This window comes from Bidens hawaiensis, unplaced genomic scaffold, assembly GCF_021521415.1.
Source record: "Bidens hawaiensis isolate Kalapana, Puna unplaced genomic scaffold, B.hawaiensis_p1.1 tig00039148_1, whole genome shotgun sequence".
Lineage (NCBI taxonomy): Eukaryota > Viridiplantae > Streptophyta > Magnoliopsida > Asterales > Asteraceae > Bidens > Bidens hawaiensis.
Window position 1 is genome coordinate 28,093 of NW_027505598.1, and position 19,485 is coordinate 47,577.

At 38.4% G+C, this 19,485-nt stretch overlaps 1 protein-coding gene, 1 long non-coding RNA gene and 1 pseudogene across 3 annotated transcripts; 1 reads left to right on the forward strand and 2 right to left on the reverse strand.

Moving 5' to 3' along the window:
• Positions 1-3,108: 3,108 nt before the first annotated feature.
• LOC143614196 (uncharacterized) lies at positions 3,109-4,051 on the reverse strand. Of its 2 annotated transcripts, XR_013150252.1 has the most exons (4): positions 4,024-4,051; positions 3,854-3,935; positions 3,614-3,767; positions 3,109-3,504 (listed from the first exon to the last, which is right to left on the reverse strand). It is a non-coding gene; the product is annotated as an uncharacterized LOC143614196 (long non-coding RNA). The 2 variants fall into 2 exon arrangements; XR_013150251.1 differs by lacking the exon at positions 4,024-4,051 and having other exon boundaries at positions 3,110-3,504; positions 3,854-4,006.
• Positions 4,052-14,672: 10,621 nt separating this feature from the next.
• On the forward strand, positions 14,673-17,907 carry LOC143614192 (receptor-like protein Cf-9). The gene is made up of 2 exons (XM_077087699.1): positions 14,673-17,639; positions 17,727-17,907. The coding sequence occupies exon 1, from the start codon at positions 14,742-14,744 to the stop codon at positions 17,634-17,636; it is 2,895 nt and encodes a 964-aa protein (XP_076943814.1). The 5' UTR covers positions 14,673-14,741; the 3' UTR covers positions 17,637-17,639; positions 17,727-17,907.
• Positions 17,908-18,034: 127 nt separating this feature from the next.
• Positions 18,035-19,240, reverse strand: LOC143614198 (cationic amino acid transporter 1 pseudogene; annotated as a pseudogene).
• Between the last annotated feature and the right edge of the window lie 245 nt (positions 19,241-19,485).

Here is a 19,485-nt window from a genome sequence, read left to right on the forward strand (position 1 = left end):
GCTTGTTACGGTTAGTTTAAGGACACGCGACAAGTTTTGATTGGTTCTACAACTACTCGTCACAACTAGTTTATAATACTTGTTTCTGGAATTTTTTGTAAATAATACCTAAAACTAGAAATTTGTTTTAATAAATGATTATTTTGGGAATTTAAAAAAAAGGTAAAAGCTTGTTAAATTTCAAGAGTTGACTGTTGACTAAAGACTAAGTTGACCTATAAACATAAACATAAACATAAACATAAACATGACTAAAGACTGAGTACGATGATGATGATGATGATGTACCAAGGGATCATCAACACATAAACATCCGAGACAAGAACACAAGACTAACAAAAACATAAACATAGAAAACAATGGAAGACAATTACCTCTACTACAAGATGATCCTCTTCAACCGGAAGTTCAAAATCACCAAACCAAAACCACCGCCTTCAGTTTATGCACCGACACGAACTCACACATGTCACCAGACCACTTTCAAAGGTTCCTAGTCCAGTTTCAAAGACAACAGCATGTTACAGTCGATGATGCCAAGCGGATAATGGAGCTAGTGTTGCATCGGTTCCGACCTAACTTTAGTTTATGTTGTTTTACACTTGATGATTTCTTCAAGTACTTGTTTCTTGATGACGTCAATGGGCCCATTTCATCCGAGGTTTGTTATTATTGTTATGATGTATATGATCCAAACATTGTTTTTTTTTTTTTTTGGTTCGTTAGTTTGGTAGTGATGTTATCCTTTTTGAGTAAAGAATTAATCAGTCAAGTTATAATTTTAATTGAAATTATTTTTTTCTAAATAGCTTCCTAAATAATAGCTCAATTTCATTTCCCCTGCTATATTTAGAATTTTGTTATGTTATTGGTAAAACTGGCAAGTGGGTTGGGTTCGGGTCAGAATAGGTTGATTTAAAAAAAGTTTAATTTGGTTCGGGTCAGAGCAGGTTGATTCAAAAAAAGTTTAATTTGGTTTGGGTCAGAACAGGTTGATTCAGAAAAAAATTAATTTGGTTTGGGTCAGGGCAGGTTCGGGTCGAAATGGGTCGGGTCGAAACAGATTGGTTTAAGAATTTTTTTTTTCAAAATATACTACATTTAAGCTTTGCTTCTAGCTTTCGGAAGCAGTTACGCGTATCCAAGCATCGGTTACGTGCGTGTCGTAGGATACGCGTGTTTAAATGCGCGTCCAGTGCCTCGTAGCGCGAATAACCCGGCCCCGTTAGGCGCGTAAACTAGTGCTCCGCACGAGTAACCGGTGTTGGTTGCGCGTGTTTTATGTCGGTTACTCGCATTCCCGTTCCTGTTACGACCGAAATTAACATAATTCGCATAGACTAACCGCCCCAACGCTCAGGACCGACAACACCTGAGTTTACGGCCGACGCCACTCCGTTGGTCTACCTCATTTTTATATTATTATTTTTTTGTTTTATTTTCGGTCACGTAACGAACATGACAGAAACCGATCGAATTCGCGTACACTCACCATCTCAACGCCCTAGACCTAAAACACTCGGGTTGTACCAATGACCGGGTTTTACTGACCTTTTTGTTTCAGTTTTGATACTGTAACGAACGTAAACGAAACTGACAGAATGTGCGTCGACTCACCATCTCAATGCCAAGGACCAACAACACTCATGTAGTCATGTTTTGCCAACACCCGACTTGTACCAACTAATCGCCACAACTTCCAGGACCTACAAAGCTCGGGTTTTATCAACCGAATTAAATTCGCTTTAAATATTTTAAACTTTTTATATGTTAATTTGACTAATTTATTTTTGGGCTCAATTCTGGTACCATACGAACGCAACCAATACCGATCGAATACGCATCGACTCGCCGCCGCAACGCTTGGGTTTAACCAACAACCATATTTTACCGACCGAATATGTATTGTTTTAAATATGTTAATTCTTTTTACAATATGTTATACGAATGCCGCTACTTTTTTTTAAACATGTTAATTTGTCAAATTTATTTTCTCGGTTTAGTTCTGGTACCGTGACGAACGTAGCCAATACCGACCAAATTCACATTGACTCGCCGCTACGACGCCGGGGTTTTACCGACCGAATTATCCATCATTACCATTATAGACTTTTTAATATGCTAACATTTTTTTATTATAAGTTATACGAGCGTTGTTACTATTTTTTGTGTAACACGGATTAATTTTTTATTTAATTTGTGTTGGTACCAACCGAATCCACATTAGTGCTCTATCGCAAGTTCGCAGCGTGATAGGTTTATAAACATATTTGAACTGCCCCGGCACACCGCGCCGGGTAATAAACTAGTTAATGATAATTATTATGTTCTATTTTCGAATCTTCACAATTAGTAAAGAATTATTCAAAATAAAGCTAAGGTGGATGAGATATCGGTATTCAAAAGTTGTGTGTTTTAAAATAAATCTAGAAAATTGGGTGGGAACTTATCTAGCATTCTAACTTGAGAGAAGAATAAATGTTGAAGTGGTTTATAAGTAAAGAGCCAATATGCTTGATAAACTCTATAGTTTTGTTTACTCAAAACTCCTACGCACACATAGGGTGCAAAATCTAGATGGAATTGACCTAGCAACTAAACCATGTAAACCATCATATTAAAGACGTTTAATGCAATTTAAACTTTCATTCAACACACTTAAAATTGGATTCCATATGGCTACCGTTATTGTTTAGACGGACCCGAAATTTGTTTGAAGGTAATCGTGTCAAACACAAGGCCTTGACCAGTTGACCATTCCTCTTCTATTTCATTTTTTTTTCCTATTGTAGCATGTATCTAGACCAGCACTACGCAGAATGGAAGCAGAGGAGGGTCAAGAGGATCCATTGACCATTCAATCACTAGAACTTGTCAACTTTTTATATATAAAAGTCGGCTTTCTTAATAAAAACATGATGTGTAAATATTGCATCATTCTCAAATAAGAAAGTGATTTAAGTATTTGCAACTATGATGACTACATGTAAACCGGCACGTATGTGTACTACGGTAAGGCAATGAACAATGTGCTATCAATCTAATTCCTTACATACACAGTAATTATTAACCCGTCACTTAATGAGTAAATTGTATAACCATAATAGTAGATGGATTAACTTAGTCATTTATTGATCTACAACAGGTTTACAGAACTCGATTTATAATTCATGAACCCTAAAGATCACACTGTTGCAAACTATATATACCAACTTGCAACAAGAATACGAATTTGAACACGCGTTGCAAGTAAACAATAACTAAAACAATCTTTGAATGGGTTGTCTCCTGTATACGAGGTGATATAATAATATCTACACAAAATGCAGTGCTTTAAGCAAGTTATGTTGTCGCGGTACCTCTAAGATTCTACCGTATAAAGCTAGAGGCAGGGATTCCATGTTTTTGAAACCATTCTGGCATGTGAAACCTTTCATATAACACGGGCCTAACGTCCCTCTGCTCAGAAAGTTGCATCAAAAGCGGAAGGAGGACTTCAAGAAGCTGTAATGTTATTGTATAATTATCATATTATATTACACAAGCATAAAAGTGATGAACAGTTAAATAAAAGCATCATATTGTTGATCTGAATATAATCATGTATAGATACCTGATCGTCGTGTGGTTGACCAGCAGAAAAAGGTATGCACGGGATACCGTTGACTGGTTGCAATAGGAAACTGAATGGATTGTTGTCGACAATGACTATTCTGCTGAAATCTTTTGATACGAATGAAAGGTCCTTCACGTGTTCCCGATATTCCCTGTGTCACAAAATGTGAATGGATTTAAGATCAGATTTATCTAACAAAACGGTCATATGAACAAAATCTATTTTGTTTCTGCTTACGTGGAAATTGTCGAAGGCCTATAAAACCTTCGGTTAAGTCTGTTTCCGGTATCTATTCTATCAACAAGTGGTTTAGCATATCCTACAGTGGTATAATAATAATAGTATATCAAAAGATTGATGAAGATCAATAGCAGATATATAAGTAATAAGCATAGTGGTAAGTAAACCTTCAAGGCCTGCGGTAAATAGCACAAGATCAGGAAAGCAGGAAAGCAGGAAAGCAGTTCAACACATTTGAAGGGAATTCAATTGGAGGGAACCCAAAACTTTGTGGGCAACAATTGCCCAATAAATGCAAAGAGCGTATGCATGAACCACAACTTGAAGGTGACAGAGATGGAGATGAAGAGGATAGTGCATTTACATGGAAAGTGGTGATGATGGGATATGGATGTGGAACCTTTCTTGGATTCGTGTTGGGATATCTAATGTTATCAACAGGAAGACCAATATGGGTTAATGCAATTGTTGATGAAGCAAACTATGCTATTGTAGGTTCCAGACGCGGATCGTTCACGGGATGTCGCTAACAACGCAGGTGCGGAATCCCTGCGTAGGTAGGTTACGAGTGTAGAGTATATAAAGATTGAACACACGATCAATAAACCAACCACGTTATATTCAATAACCAAACACGTGACACTCGGTCACAATTACAGAGAGTAACCACGTAACACTGAAACGAAAACCTTAAACAAAATCGTCACCCTAAACTGTTTCAGTGAAACAGTATTTATACACGACAACTTCGCCTCAGGCGAAGTTGTCTGTAACTTCGCATATTCAACAAGTTCGCTTGAGCGAACTTGTTGACAACTTCGCTTATTCAACAAGTTCGCCTGAGCGAACTTGTTGACAACTTCGCTAGTTACAAAAACTAAAACATAATCAAATACACTATTATATTACAGACTCGATTACAAATACTAGACTATGAACTACTGACAAACATGTACCAACAGCTATCTTGAAGAGACATAATAAGAGAAGAGGATAAAATTAGTTCATGAATGGTATGTGTTTCATATGTTTTTCTATTCTCCAAAATTGTGCAAAACTCGTGACTCTTTTTTTTTCAATACCTGAAAGTAGGGTTTTTCAATACCTGAAAGTAGGGTATTTAAATACCCGGTTTTAGAATACCCGGTTCTATACCCGAACCCGATACATAGGGTATAGTTTTTAGAGACAATACCCGGACCCGAACCCGACCCGGGTATTACTAATACCCGATTTTTCAATACCCGGTCATACCCGAACCCGATTCCATACCCGAACCTGGGTTTTTGAAAAACCTGATTTGTGCACCTCTAGCTATGATCAATTTTCTTTTGGCCCAAGAAATAAATATTTGTCGGATTGACCAAACTGAAGAAAGTCAAAATTTGTTCAGATTTCATCTTGTTTAACTGTGTTCAAAGCTTGTTATTTCTAAGGCGTTTGAGAAGTTGGACCCGAAAGGTAAACTTCGAACGAATTAATAAGTTTTGTTCATTTGATCATTGAATCCGGTAATTCGAGATCGATTTGTGGATATTCGAGCTCATCTCATGCCTATATACAACTTAAGATCCATAGAAGCGAGAACTACTTCAAGATTAAATATATGTGGGTCATTCCTTGAGGGAGTGAATTGAAATGAAGAGGCATCGATTTATCGGGTGATTTGTGAAGATGTGAGACACGGTAAGACAAAGTTTTGAGATCACAAGTCAAGGGGTGATTGTAAGGCCAATATTTGTGACTTGCGATATCAAATTACAAAACCCATTATTTATTCACGGTCAAGATAATAATTAATGTCGGTGCGAAATCCGGACTATAATATTATAAATCTTTTGTACCGGCTACGAAATCGTTCCTTTATTTTATCGTTATATTATTTATGTTCGGTCGTTTGTTTATACCGCACCCGTCTCGAGCGCTTATCAAGAACAAAGCCGTTCGTTGTCGGATTTAGTTTCGAGACTTACAATTTAAATATATTTCATGTTTATCTTTAGTTGAAACTATCAATAGTTACAAAAATATATGTACAAATACACTAAAATTCATGCATGTATGGATCAAAATTATCGATGGTTATCATATTCTTTAAAGTATATATCAATAGCTTAAAATATATTCATTCCATTTTGATGATACTTAAATGTTTTCTTATACAAATTTTTGGTTAAATAGACAAGATTTATGGGACAATCGAAGCTTCTTCTACACATTAAAGGAGGAACCAGGAATATGTGGATTAAATCTTGCAAAGTTGATGAATCTGGTAATCCCTTCCAATAGCCTCCTCATGTGAAACTGGTAATCCCTTCCGATTATTATGGAGAAAAAGGTCATCAAAGTAAGTTTTTTTTTAATTATTAAATCTTAGTGATTTTTTTTTATTTTGTTCATCTTTTTGTTACAGGATCTTTTTATAAAATTATAACAAGTAATTAAAAAAATTTCAAACAAATTAGACCTATGATTGACTGCGTATGATTAAATGTGTGTTTTGTCTTTTTCTAACCCAATTGCTTAAATTAAACAGTCAATCAATTAACATATAAGTAATTGTGTATGGTTAAATGTAGGGGTGTTCATCGAATCGAATAACGGATTTTCAAGTTAATCGAATCGAATAATCCGAATAATTTACTTTTTTGCTAGTATTCATATTCTTATTCGTATTCAAATAAAAGTTGAACTACTCGATTCGAATTCATATACTTATTATATACCATATTCAAAATTCAATTCAATTCGTATTTGAAACTCGAATTCGAATCGAATACAGACCGATTTCGAATGAATTCGATTTGATTCAAGTTCACCCATGTTAAAATTTTCAAAAACCAAAATTATAATTGTATAGCACACAAATATTAGTTTAAAGTTTCTACAATACCATGCGAATAGTAAGTTCAAAATTAAAATACAAATGGTATGGGATAAAAAACAATAATATATGCTATAGGGTTTAAATATTTTGTAATGGATATTTATTATTTATGGACTTGGCCCAAACAAATACACACACATATATATATATGTATATATATATGTGTATGTGTGTGTGTGTTATTTTGAATTCGAATTTCGAATGGAATCGAATAATAAATCATAAATTCGTATTCGATTGCTATACTCGAATACGAATCAAATCGAATTCGAATTTTTTAAAAAACGAATTCAAATGTTAATAATCGAATTCGAATCAAACCGAATTTTGAATATTTCGAATTTGAATCAAATTAGAACACCCCTAGTTAAAAGTGTTTTGCCTTTACCAAATTTAGATAAAACAATCCGAATGCTTAAATTAAGCAATCAATCAATTTGTTTAAAACTTTTTTTGACATTTCTATAATAATCTAACATCTACCTAACAATATTAATAAAACAAAATGTTGAAGCTTTGGTGTCAAGTCTATATTCACCTAATTCCTAATCTCTCATCTCATTCATTTTAGCTATTCATGGGTCATGAGTCAAAACCAGTTTGTCAAATGGGTTATAACATAGTGTGGATTATATTCATTATTGAATCAAGTGTCATTTTCATACCTAAGGTTTGACGAACTACACAACTTTAGTACCAAAATCATGCTATTTTAGTATTTTCATAACCATGTTTGTTTTTTCAATTAAGTCTACATTAAATTTGTCGAAGCATGAGATGAATCTGACCTGATCCATGACGATGTTTCCACGGATTTCGAGATGAACGAACCACGTTTTGATCTTCTTCTCTGGCTGCTTGGGATCTGCAATGGCTTTTTGGGGGTGTGGAGGTGACCGCTAAGAAATCTCGAGGATCTCTTGTTCACAAACACAAAAATATGGTGGTGGCTCTTATTGAGAATGACCAACCCCTAATAAGGAGGTGGAGACCTGCTTATATAGGGAGCCTCATGGCCACCATCATGGTTCCCTAATGGGCCTAGCCCAGTTAGGGTTACCTCCACAAAACCCCCTCGGCCCAATAACATTGTATTAGTCCATATAATAAAATAAGCCAAACATAATAAATTTAGGGTCATAAAACCGGGTTTAGTACCATACCCCTACAAGCCCCCCAAGTTCAGCGTTGCTCCTAGGCGCGCAAGCGTTTAGGTGGAGCGCTGGACTTTATGAGGTGAGGCGGTTTTTTCCCTTTTCTTCGGCCTTATCTTTATTGTCTTTGAGTTTTGGGAGGTTTTCTTCATGATGGTGACGTGTTGTGGTCTTTATGATAATGATGGTGCACTAGCACGAATAAGATGTGAATAATAAAGCCTGCGCGCGAGGCGACTTACGGGTCTATGAGAATAATAAAGCCTGCGCGCGAGGCGACTTACGAGTTATAAAAAAATAAAGCTTGCGCGTGAGGCGACTTACGAGCTGTAAAAATAATGAAGCTTGCGCGCGAGGCGACTTACGAGCTATAGAATAATAAAGCCTGCGCGTGAGGCGACTTACGAGCTGTAAGAATAATTGAGCTGGCGCGTGAGGCGACTTACGAGCTATAGAATAATAAAGCCTGCGCGTGAGGCGACTTACGATCTGTAAGAATAATAAAGCCTGCGCGCGAGACGACTTATGAGCTATGAAAAAATAAAGCTTGCGCGCGAGGCGACTTACGAGCTGTAAAAATAATGAAGCTTGCGCGCGAGGCGACTTACGAGCTATAGAATAATAAAGCCTGCGCGTGAGGCGACTTACGAGCTGTAAGAATAATTGAGCTGGCGCGTGAGGCGACTTACGAGCTATAGAATAATAAAGCCTGCGCACGAGGCGACTTACGAGCTGTAAGAATAATAAAGCCTGCGCGCGAGGCGACTTATGAGCTATGAAAAAATAAAGCTTGCGCGCGAGGCGACTTACGAGCTATAAGAATAATTGAGCTGGCGCATGAGGCGACTTACGAGCTATAGAATAATAAAGCCTGCGCGCGAGGCGACTTACGAGCTGTAAGAATAATTGAGCTTGCGCGCGAGGCGTCTTACGAGCTATAATAATAATTAAGCTGGCGCGTGAGGCGACTTACGAGCTATAGAATAATAAAGCCTGCGCGCGAGGCGACTTACGAGCTGTAAGAATAATTGAGCTTGCGCGCGAGGCGTCTTACGAGCTATAATAATAATTAAGCTGGCGCGTGAGGCGACTTACGAGCTATAGAATAATAAAGCCTGCGCGCGAGCCGACTTATGAGCTGTAATATGATGATAATGACTGGCCTAAAAGGGCCTCTTCTGCGCAAGATGACTGTCTCGGCTTGTCTTCAAAATAGTGATGGAGGCACAAGTGGCCAGATAATAATAACGATGTCATAGGTGCTTGTGCGGCTCATAGCCGAACCTGCAAAAACATAAATTAAGAGTGGATGTATTATAAAGTTCCCATCCTCGGGCAAATTATGAGGTGTGCCCGGCCTATATTGGCGCGTGGCCGTTTGGGTTTATGAGGATTCCCAACCTTTAAGTATGGCGCGTAGCCATATGGGTTTATGAGGATTCCCAACCTTTATGTATGGCGCGTAGCCATATGGGATATTATGAGGATTCCCAACCTTTATGTATGGCGCGTAGCCATATGGGTTTATGAGGATTCCCAACCTTTATGTATGGCGCGTAGCCATATGGGATATTATGAGGATTCCCAACCTTTATGTATGGCGCGTAGCCATATGGGATATTATGAGGATTCCCAACCTTTAAGTGTGGCGCGTAGCCATATGGGATATTATGAGGATTCCCAACCTTTATGTATGGCGCGTAGCCATATGGGATATTATGAGGATTCCCAACCTTTATGTATGGCGCGTAGCCATATGGGATATTATGAGGATTCCCAACCTTTATGTATGGCGCGTAGCCATATGGGATATTATGAGGATTCCCAATCTTTATGTATGGCGCGTAGCCATATGGGATATTACGAGGATTCCCAACCTTTAAGTATGACTCATTCGGTGATTTGGATTAGACTATTGTCTCGTCTGATAGTACAATCATAGTTGTTCTTATCCTGATTTGGATTACTGTTCTTCATTTGTTGTGTCGCTTACGCGCGGCCTGCGTAAGGTCTCCTTTATTCTCACGCGCAGATGTGATGCGCGAGCGTACATGATGCGTGAGCATCTGATATGCATGAGCATACGTGAAGCCCAATAAAATATGTGATGCGTGAGCATATGAGATGCGTGAGCATATGATATGCGTGAACATTCGTGATGCGTGAGCACACGTGATGCGTGAGAATATGTGACACGCGTGAGCATGCGTGATGCTTGAGCATATGTGATGCGTGAGCATACGTGGTATGCGTGAGCATGTGATATACGTGAGCTGTGGCGCAGAGTAATCGCCGGGAGCGCGCATGCGACCCGCTGTGGCGTAGAGTAATCGCCGGGAGCGCGCCTGCGACCCGCTGTGGCGTAGAGTGATCGCCGGGAGCGCGCATGCGACCCGCTGTGGCGTAGAGTGATCGCCGGGAGCGCGCATGCGACCCGCTGTGGCGTAGAGTGATCGCCGGGAGCGCGCATGCGGAATCCGAAGTTGATCCACGGGGAGCGATTTTGATCCGCGGTGGCGCGCATGATCTAGAGATTTTGAATATCCACATCAGGTAGGTTTTATGTAAAACCAACAGATCTGATAGGATTTATAGATCTATGAATATGAAGTGTGACTGTTGCTCAAACGAACCCAGATCTGAAAAAATCATAACTAGATTTGGTATATTTCACTTAGAAAAAACACAGATCTTAGGGTTTTCCCCAAAAGTTTGGTGGTATCTCTTCCTGTGTATTTCCAGATCTGGAAGTATTCTTTGGATCTACGGATTTTTGGATTTCCATAGAACATATCTGGAAGAAAAAACCGTAGACCTGAGATATTGATGAACAGATCGGAGGGCCGAGACGAGAAGCGAAGTGTGGTTCATTGCCGTCCCACGGATGGCGCCAATGTCGAAGCATGAGAAGAATCTGACCTGATCCATGACGATGTTTCCACGGATTTGGAGATGAACGAACCACGTTTTGATCTTCTTCTCTGGCTGCTTGGGATCTGCAATGGCTTTTTGGGGTGTGGAGGTGACCGCTAAGAAATCTCGAGGATCTCTTGTTCACAGACACAAAAATATGGTGGTGGCTCTTATTGAGAATGACCAACCCCTAATAAGGAGGTGGAGACCTGCTTATATAGGGAGCCTCATGGCCACCATCATGGTTCCCTAATGGGCCTAGCCCAGTTAGGGTTACCTCCACAAAACCCCCTCGGCCCAATAACATTGTATTAGTCCATATAATAAAATAAGCCAAACATAATAAATTTAGGGTCGTAAAACCGGGTTTAGTACCATACCCCTACAAAATTAATTCACAAGTATTTGAGAATCACAACTGAAAAAACAGAGTTTATTTATCTTTATCATTTGACAAAATCCGTGTAATACACGGGTTCAAAAACCAGTAAATTATATTTCAAAACTGTTTGATAGTTAATAAAACAAGAAAAAAAAACTTTAAGAAAAGTTATATATATTTCAAGCATCTAATTTGAAATCCATAAGTCGAGATAACATATTTCCTAATTTAGACATAATAACTAGCTGTCGGCATTCAATATGGATGTAATTTTTTTTATAACGGCGACTTTCTTGTATTTAGGCTATCGCACTCTTCAAATTTGGAGAGCCCCGATGCCCTACTCTTGTCAGACTATGTTGTCTTAACCGGGCCCACGCTGGCTTCAGAGTTTGGCTTGGACGATCCCGGGAAACCATACAGCCGACTGCCACTTGAAGGCCGTTGTGCCACTTGTAATATGTTTTGATCTTTTCATATTTATATATAATAAATTAAATATTTTATATATACTTATTTTATTATTTATTTTATAAGATTAGAAGATTCATAGCTGTGTTTAGAATGAAACTTTTTATACTTTTACTGTCCCACATCGTTCAAGTGACATATATTTTTTATTGAAACTAAGGTTTGATTGTCTGTTTGTTTGTTGAATTTACTATGTTTTACAGTTTATTATTGTAGGTTAAGAGTATGTTATTGGTCCTTAAGCTTGCCAAATGATTCTCTCATCAAACAAAAGTAAGCAATAAGCTAAAAGGTACTGATGTGGGGTGAAATATTGTGTGTTAAGTACGCTATATCGTGTGGTTTATGTATTTATATGTATCGAACACGATTACTTTGAGTGGTTTTATGTTCAAGGTGATTGGATCTTAAAGGATCTAGTTTGGAGCATTTAAGATGGAATGGAAATGAAGGTAATGCTATGTGGCATGATAGAGAACCGAAATATGAAGACCCACGTCTTTTTGAAGGAAACAGTACGACGGGGACTGAGCCCACCGTAGTTTACGGTGGGTGGCCACCGTAAGGCAATGGGAAAGGATCGTAAGCTACAGTCCCCATCGTAGCTTTCGGTGGGCCGACCGACGGGAAACATGCAGATTTTGTTTTTTCTTCCTTATTTAAGCCCAGTAAAACCCTGAATGGCTATGCTTCATAACCTAACATATTTGGACAATTTTGGGAGCCTTTTCCACTATTCTAACACCTATCAAACACAAGAATCATCCATGATTTCATTCTCTTACACCATAGTAGAGCTATTGAAGATGAAGATGCAAAACTAAGGATTTCGTAACCATCTTCAGGCATGGGGTTGAGTTGTATGTTGGTTTGTTGGTACTTTAAACCATGAATTTGGATTTCGAACTGGTTAATCATTCGGTTAGTCGAATCTTGCCTTTTGTTTGTGTGCTTAAACGGTTTTTCGTAATTGAATGCTTTGAAGATTTATTAGTTAATTGATTTGTGGTCATTAACATCTAGGATTGAGTTCTTATTGTCATTGACATGTTTATCATTAACCATAATATTGAATTGATTCATCAACACCTAATAATCTTAATATCTCTTCTTCTTTAAAATTGCTAAATCCGGGCTCCACTGAATTGCAAGGAAACCTACCTCACAACATATTCCATCTTCAGTCTTTGGAAGTAGTCGACTTGCCATGGAACAGTTTCACAGGACATATCCCTTCGGAGATTACACTTCTTCCTAAATTGGTTAACACTTTATCTCTCTAGGGATTCTAGGGATGGGCTTGATAAATTGTTGATTCAACCACATATTTTCAGTATTCTCCTTACAAATTCCACTTTTTTTAGAGACCTTCACCTTACATATGCTAATATAGGTTTTGTTTTACCCATTTATCTTAATTACAATACTGACCTCTAACTTATTTACAATAATATTTTTAACCTAAACATACTATAAATTAATAACAAACAGACCCTTAAAGTTTATAATTTTTTTTTTTTATTTCAATTTTTTTTTTTTTATTTCAAATTGTTTTATATAATTTACTATAAAACGATTACAATAAAGTGGCAGGCAAACGGGCAACAAGCTGCGCCGCAACCCCCTTTTGAACAGCAAAGCCAATCCTGCTAAAAACGAAGCTTCGGGACCTAGAAGCTGAAGAGGTTCCGTGTACGACGCGCTGAACCCTACTCAAAAATTTCACAGCCTCTGGAGCCAGAAAACCAAATGTATCAAAGGCAAATGGTAGAAAGACATGTTGATTATCTAAACAAGCTTTCTCGTATTATAAAATCTTAGTTTATAATACAACTAAGATTTTGTTTAACTTCAATAAACTTGAAGGTGATGGAGATGAAGTAGGGTTAAAACGGGTTTTGGCCATCCACCCACCCCGACAATTCAAATCCACCTTGAAACAGTAGTGAATTCAGGTTTATTTGTACAGAGGTCGAGGAAAAGTGATTTTTTTTATATATATTCGAAAAGGAAAAGTAATTTTATACGTGAAAAGGAAAAGTAATTTTATACTTGAAAGGGAAAAGGAAATAATCGAGACAGATATATTAATTTGTTGCATTATGGTGTCCTAAAGAGTTTCGGCCTTCTTCACTGCCAATACAACCTCTTCCTCCTTCACCCGTCAACCTCAACCACCAAAAAACGTGATATTTATTTTACGACTCAACGTAAGTTCATTTTGGACTGGAACCCATTTTAAACCGAACCAAACTGGTATTTTATATTGCGGGCCTGTTTAGACAGACACATTTTCCCAACAACCTTTTCTGCCCCAAACCTATTTTAACTATCACCAAACCTGCTCGTCTTGCTAGCCTTAGGGGCTGTTTGGTAGCCTCTTAACAGTTATTAAGAGACTATCTCCTAATGGCTTATAACCTCTTCATGGTTAAAAGGTAGTCTTAAGTCTGAATGGTTAAGAGATAACCATTAAGAGGTGATATATGAACAAACCAAACAAGGTCATTTTTCGTGTCCTGACGATGCATGATGTCGACCCCACATCAAAACAGGATTTGGTCAAGATAGTCACCCAAACAATTTTCTCCGTTTGTTTAATCACCGGATCCATTCACCTTTTTCTAATTTGTTTACCTTAATCTTCATCTTCACTATGGATAAAAATATCTTAACCAAGTTGCAAGATATTTGCATGTATACCTCCAAAACCTTACAAGGGCCACTGTGGCACAGATCTGCTATTGAAAAATCTACACTAGCTGACAACAACATTAAATTTAAGACCCTACCACCAATATAAAGTCTTATCATAATCCTTATATTACCCTCAAGTCTATGGTCACATTAAACCTCAATCAAATCGATGTGGTTGATCCAAGACTTTATGTTTATCTTTATGTCATCTACAAGTTGAAAGTTCTGCTTCGGGTCTACAAACATAAACGCTGAGGTGGGAAAGGCTGAATGTATCAATGGTCTTTGAATATGCACGTTAAACTGTACCGTGAGTATATATAGGTTGTAGCAAATTATGAATATCGATTTGTAGCCGTTAGAAACATACGATCGACGGAAATGTGCAATTTGATTTTGCCTTTTCTTTTCCTTTCCTTTTTGTTCATCTCTTCGACCTCATCCTCTTTATCTTCTTCCAAGTACACCACTCACAAATGCTCTGTTCAACAAACCCTTGCTTTGCTTCAGTTTAAAAAAAACCTTTCCTCCATTAATACCATGTATGACTACGGATGCGAAGATTGGCTTGGTTCTGGTTATAATCCAATTCTGGTTAACTGGAACACAAGTATAGATTGTTGTGATTGGAACGGAGTCACTTGTGACCAGTCCACTGGTGACGTTATCGGTCTTGACCTTAGCTGTGGTATGCTGCAAGGTACCATCCACCCTAACACCACTCTTTTCCGCCTCCCTAATCTTCAGAGACTCAACCTTGCTTACAATGATTTTACTGATTCTCAACTTCCACCTGACATGGGCAGTATTTCTAATAGTCTCACGCATCTCAACATCTCTTCTTGTGGATTTATAGGCCAAGTTCCCACTGATGTCTCACACATCCATAAATTGGTATCCCTTGATTTCTCTTTGAATGGGAATGAGAATGGGATTGATCTCAATCTTGAACCTCTTGTTTTTATCAACATGCTTCAAAATTTAACAGTTTTGAAAGAACTTTCACTTGAAAATGTTTTAATCTCTTCAGTTCTACCTACTAATCTTAACATCTCTTCTTCTTTAGAATTGCTAAATCTTCGCAATACTGGATTGCAAGGAAACCTACCTAACCAGTTTTTCAATCTTCGATCTTTGGAAAACCTTGACTTGTCACGTAACAATTTCACTGGGAACATCCCTTCAGGGATCTCACATCTTCCTAAGCTGGTTTCTCTTGATCTCTCTTCAGATGTGATTAATAGTTTGTTGATTCAACCTCATATTTTTTATATTCTCCTTTACAATTCTACCTTTTTGAGTAAACTTTGGCTTGCAAGAGTTAATATAGGTTTGGTTTTACCCACTTATCTTAACACCTCTTCTCCTCTAAGGTCACTTGATCTTAGCTTCACCAACATGCAAGGCAAATTACCTGGTAATATCTTAAATCTAAGAGATATGGAAGAACTTTACTTGGCAGGAAACAAAAATCTTTCTGGTCCACTTCCCAAGATTAACACAAGCACTAGCAACCCTCTCTGGTGGTTAGATCTGTCAAACACAAGCTTAACCGGAGAGATACCCACCTCAATTGGCCATCTCGACTCTTTAATATACTTGGATCTCTCAGATTGTCGTTTGAATGGGTCCGTTCCCAAATCCATTGGTAAACTTAGAAACCTTGTATTTATATATTTATCATCTAACATGCTTTCTGGAACATTGCCTCCATCATTATTTACCCTGCCTTCTTTAGAGTATATCAGGCTTGGTAAGAACAAGTTCCAAGGAAATATGCCACTCGAGTTGTTTTCTCTTAAATCTTTGAAAGGATTATCCCTTACTAAGAATAGACTAACCGGCCAGATTGATGTACTTGATAATGGACCCATCTCGCAAACATTTCAACGACTTACCAATCTCACTTACATAGACCTTTCTTCTAATAGTTTTAGAGGTGATTGGGATTTGGATGCATTGTTCTCAAGCCTCACAAACCTTGAAACACTCATTCTCTCAGATAGTGGTATATCTCTTACTACCAATAATGCTAATCATTATGTCAATCCCGATTTTGGGACCTTAAGTTTGGCCTCTTGCAATCTAAAGGTGTTTCCAGTGTCCTTTCGAGCCATGACACATCTTAAACATTTAGATCTATCTAGCAATGATATTCATGGTCACATTCCTGATTGGGTAGGGGAGATGGGAGTAAAGCAGTTGAAAGTTTTTGATCTTTCAAATAACTCTATAACGGGCACAATTCCAAATGTATATGCGAATTGGAGTGGATTAGAGGCGTTTATTTTAAACAGAAACCAGTTAGAAGGAACGGTGCCAACTTCTTTGAACAAATGTAAAAATTTGAGAATAATTGATTTGGGAAACAATCACTTAAATGACGCATTTCCTGGTTGGTTTGAAGATCTTCCCAAGTTACAGGCTCTTGTCCTTAAATCGAACTACTTTCATAGTGGCATTGAAACCTCTTCTACAGTTGAAATCTCATTTCCAAGTCTGCGAGTTCTTGACTTATCTAATAATGGGTTTGTAGGTCAACTCCCTACAAAATATTTTCAGAATTTCAATGCAATGAAGGATGTGGTAAAGAGGAACACAAAACCAGAATATGTTCAAGTTGGTCGCATGTATTACTCTATCACTGTTGCGATGAAAGGACAAGATCAACATTTTTTGCAACTTTTGGTTGAGTACACGATTGTTGATCTATCAAACAATAAATTTGAAGGAGATATTCCAAACATCATTGGAAACCTAAACTCTTTGAAAGTGCTCAACTTGTCCCACAACAGTCTAACGGGTCGAATCCCACAGGCTATTGGGAAATTATCAGAAATTGAATCACTAGACTTGTCTTGGAACAAACTCACAGGAGAAATCCCACAAACCCTTGCTGACTTGACGTTTCTTGGATTCTTAAATCTATCACAAAATGATCTTGTGGGCCGCATTCCGCTAAGAAAGCAGTTCAACACATTTCAAGGTGATTCATTTGAGGGGAACCCAAATCTATGTGGCCTTCCATTACCCAAAAATTGCAGTGAGCCTCCACGGGAACCACAACTTGAGGTTGATGGAGATGAGGAAGAGGAGAGTGGATTTACATGGAAAGTGGTGATGATGGGATACGGGTGTGGAACCTTACTTGGGTTCGTGTTGGGATATCTAATGCTATCAACAGGAAAACCGAAATGGTTCAATGCGGTTGCTGATGCAGCAGAGCATATTATCATGAAAGGCAAAACAAGTCAATATAATAATATTAGTCAGTAAATGGTATGTGTTACATGGTTTTTTATTTCACCAATATGTGCAAAATACCTTAATTCATTTATTTTTTTTTAACAAAAATTTCTTATGCAGGTAAAAAACTTTGGGGGTGAAGTTGTACCCTTCAGAATCATGCAGTTGTAGAGAACCTTCTAAACTATTTTGAATTTTGAGTAATTATTGTTATGTTGTTCACCAGGTGATCTTATCTTAATCCTTTCTAATCTTTATAGTAATCAAGTAAGTTTTTGTTGTTGTTCACAATCAACCTCCTAAACACTCAAAAATACAATAATAAAAAAACAACCCTTTAAAATCATATGCAATTTCAGAAAATAAATCTGTTTCTGTTAAGTTCTCATTTCACATTTTTTTCATAAGTTTACTAGATTAAACAAAAATCAGGTGCGGCTAGTTGTTATTGTATTGAGTTCTATAGGTTCAGAAGTTGCAGTCACTCTTTCTCTATCATTTCCTATTTCAACCTCATTATCATCAACCTCCGTCTTCACAGTCTCTTTCGATGCATCATACGTGGCATGCAATCCCACAAGAAAATAGTATGTCAACAAAACAGCAGTCCACCCCAAGAACCTTAAGAAAGATGCACCATCAATTGACCCCATCATGAACAAATTCAATGCAATGCTACCCGACGGAAGCCATGGAACAAATGGCGCCCCCCAAAGCTTCGGGTTCCTCGCTTGCTTCACCGTTAACCGAATACCCAAAGTGGCCAAAAACCATATCCCCACGACAAACAGATACACCAACCAACTGTTTACTCCCCATGCCCAAAGTAAACCCATCCCAGTGGCCGAACAAACGATCAACACCAAGAAGATAATCAGCTTGATTCTATCTTGGCCCGTTGTCACCCCCGTTGAGTAGTATCATCTCACTAATAGCCCGATTGCCACTAGTGAGAATATGAAAAGTGTAGAAATGGAAAGAAGACTTGCTAGGACATCAAGGCTCGTGAACAACGCAACCAGGCAGTTTGTAGCAGTCATGATAATGGCAGCATTAACCGGTGTCCCAAACCTTTTATGGACCAAGGCTAGAATAGGTGGCGCCATGTGGGCTCTTGCGATGTGAGTGAAGTATCTAGATTCGGCTATGATGATAGCTAACAGAACAGTAGTCATTCCCTTTAACGCACCTAGCGCGACTAATATCTTAGCCCAGTTCATCCCCACGGCTTCAAATGCAACTGTGAAAGAGGCATCAACATTAATCTGGTTGTAAGGTTGCATTAGACACAACACTGCAGCCAGAAGTGAGTAACTGGTGATGACAATCAACATAGACCCGACTAACCCGATGGGTATATCTCTTCCTGGCTTCTTGGTTTCTTCACCTAATGTTGCCACTCCATCAAACCCGACATACGCGAAGAAAATCACGGATGAAGCCTTCCAAATACCCCGAAAACCGAAAGGTGCAAAGGGGTCAAAGTTGGCCAGATTAGCCTTTGTTGATCCTGCTATGATTATAAAAAGCAGGACACCGATATGAATTATGGTTGCAATAGAGTTGAGCCTTGATGATTGAAGAGGTAGGTCCCAGCAGAGACCAGTTGGTCCCGCAAGACTCACCTTGAACATGGGGTCTGCGCAAAGGCCATCTGCTCCCGCAGGACCCACCATGCTCATAGAATCTTACGCGCAGTACGCAAGCTGTACACGCAGGGAAAGCCTCCCAATGGTGAAGTACCCCGCCTGTTCCCGCAGTTGCGGATACAAGCCATCAGGGAAGGCTACCCGCAGACAGCAGGGCTACACGCACAAGACACTAGCTACTTCAGCAGTCACGTGAAGGCATGAGCAAGGCGGGAACAATCCCGCCCAAA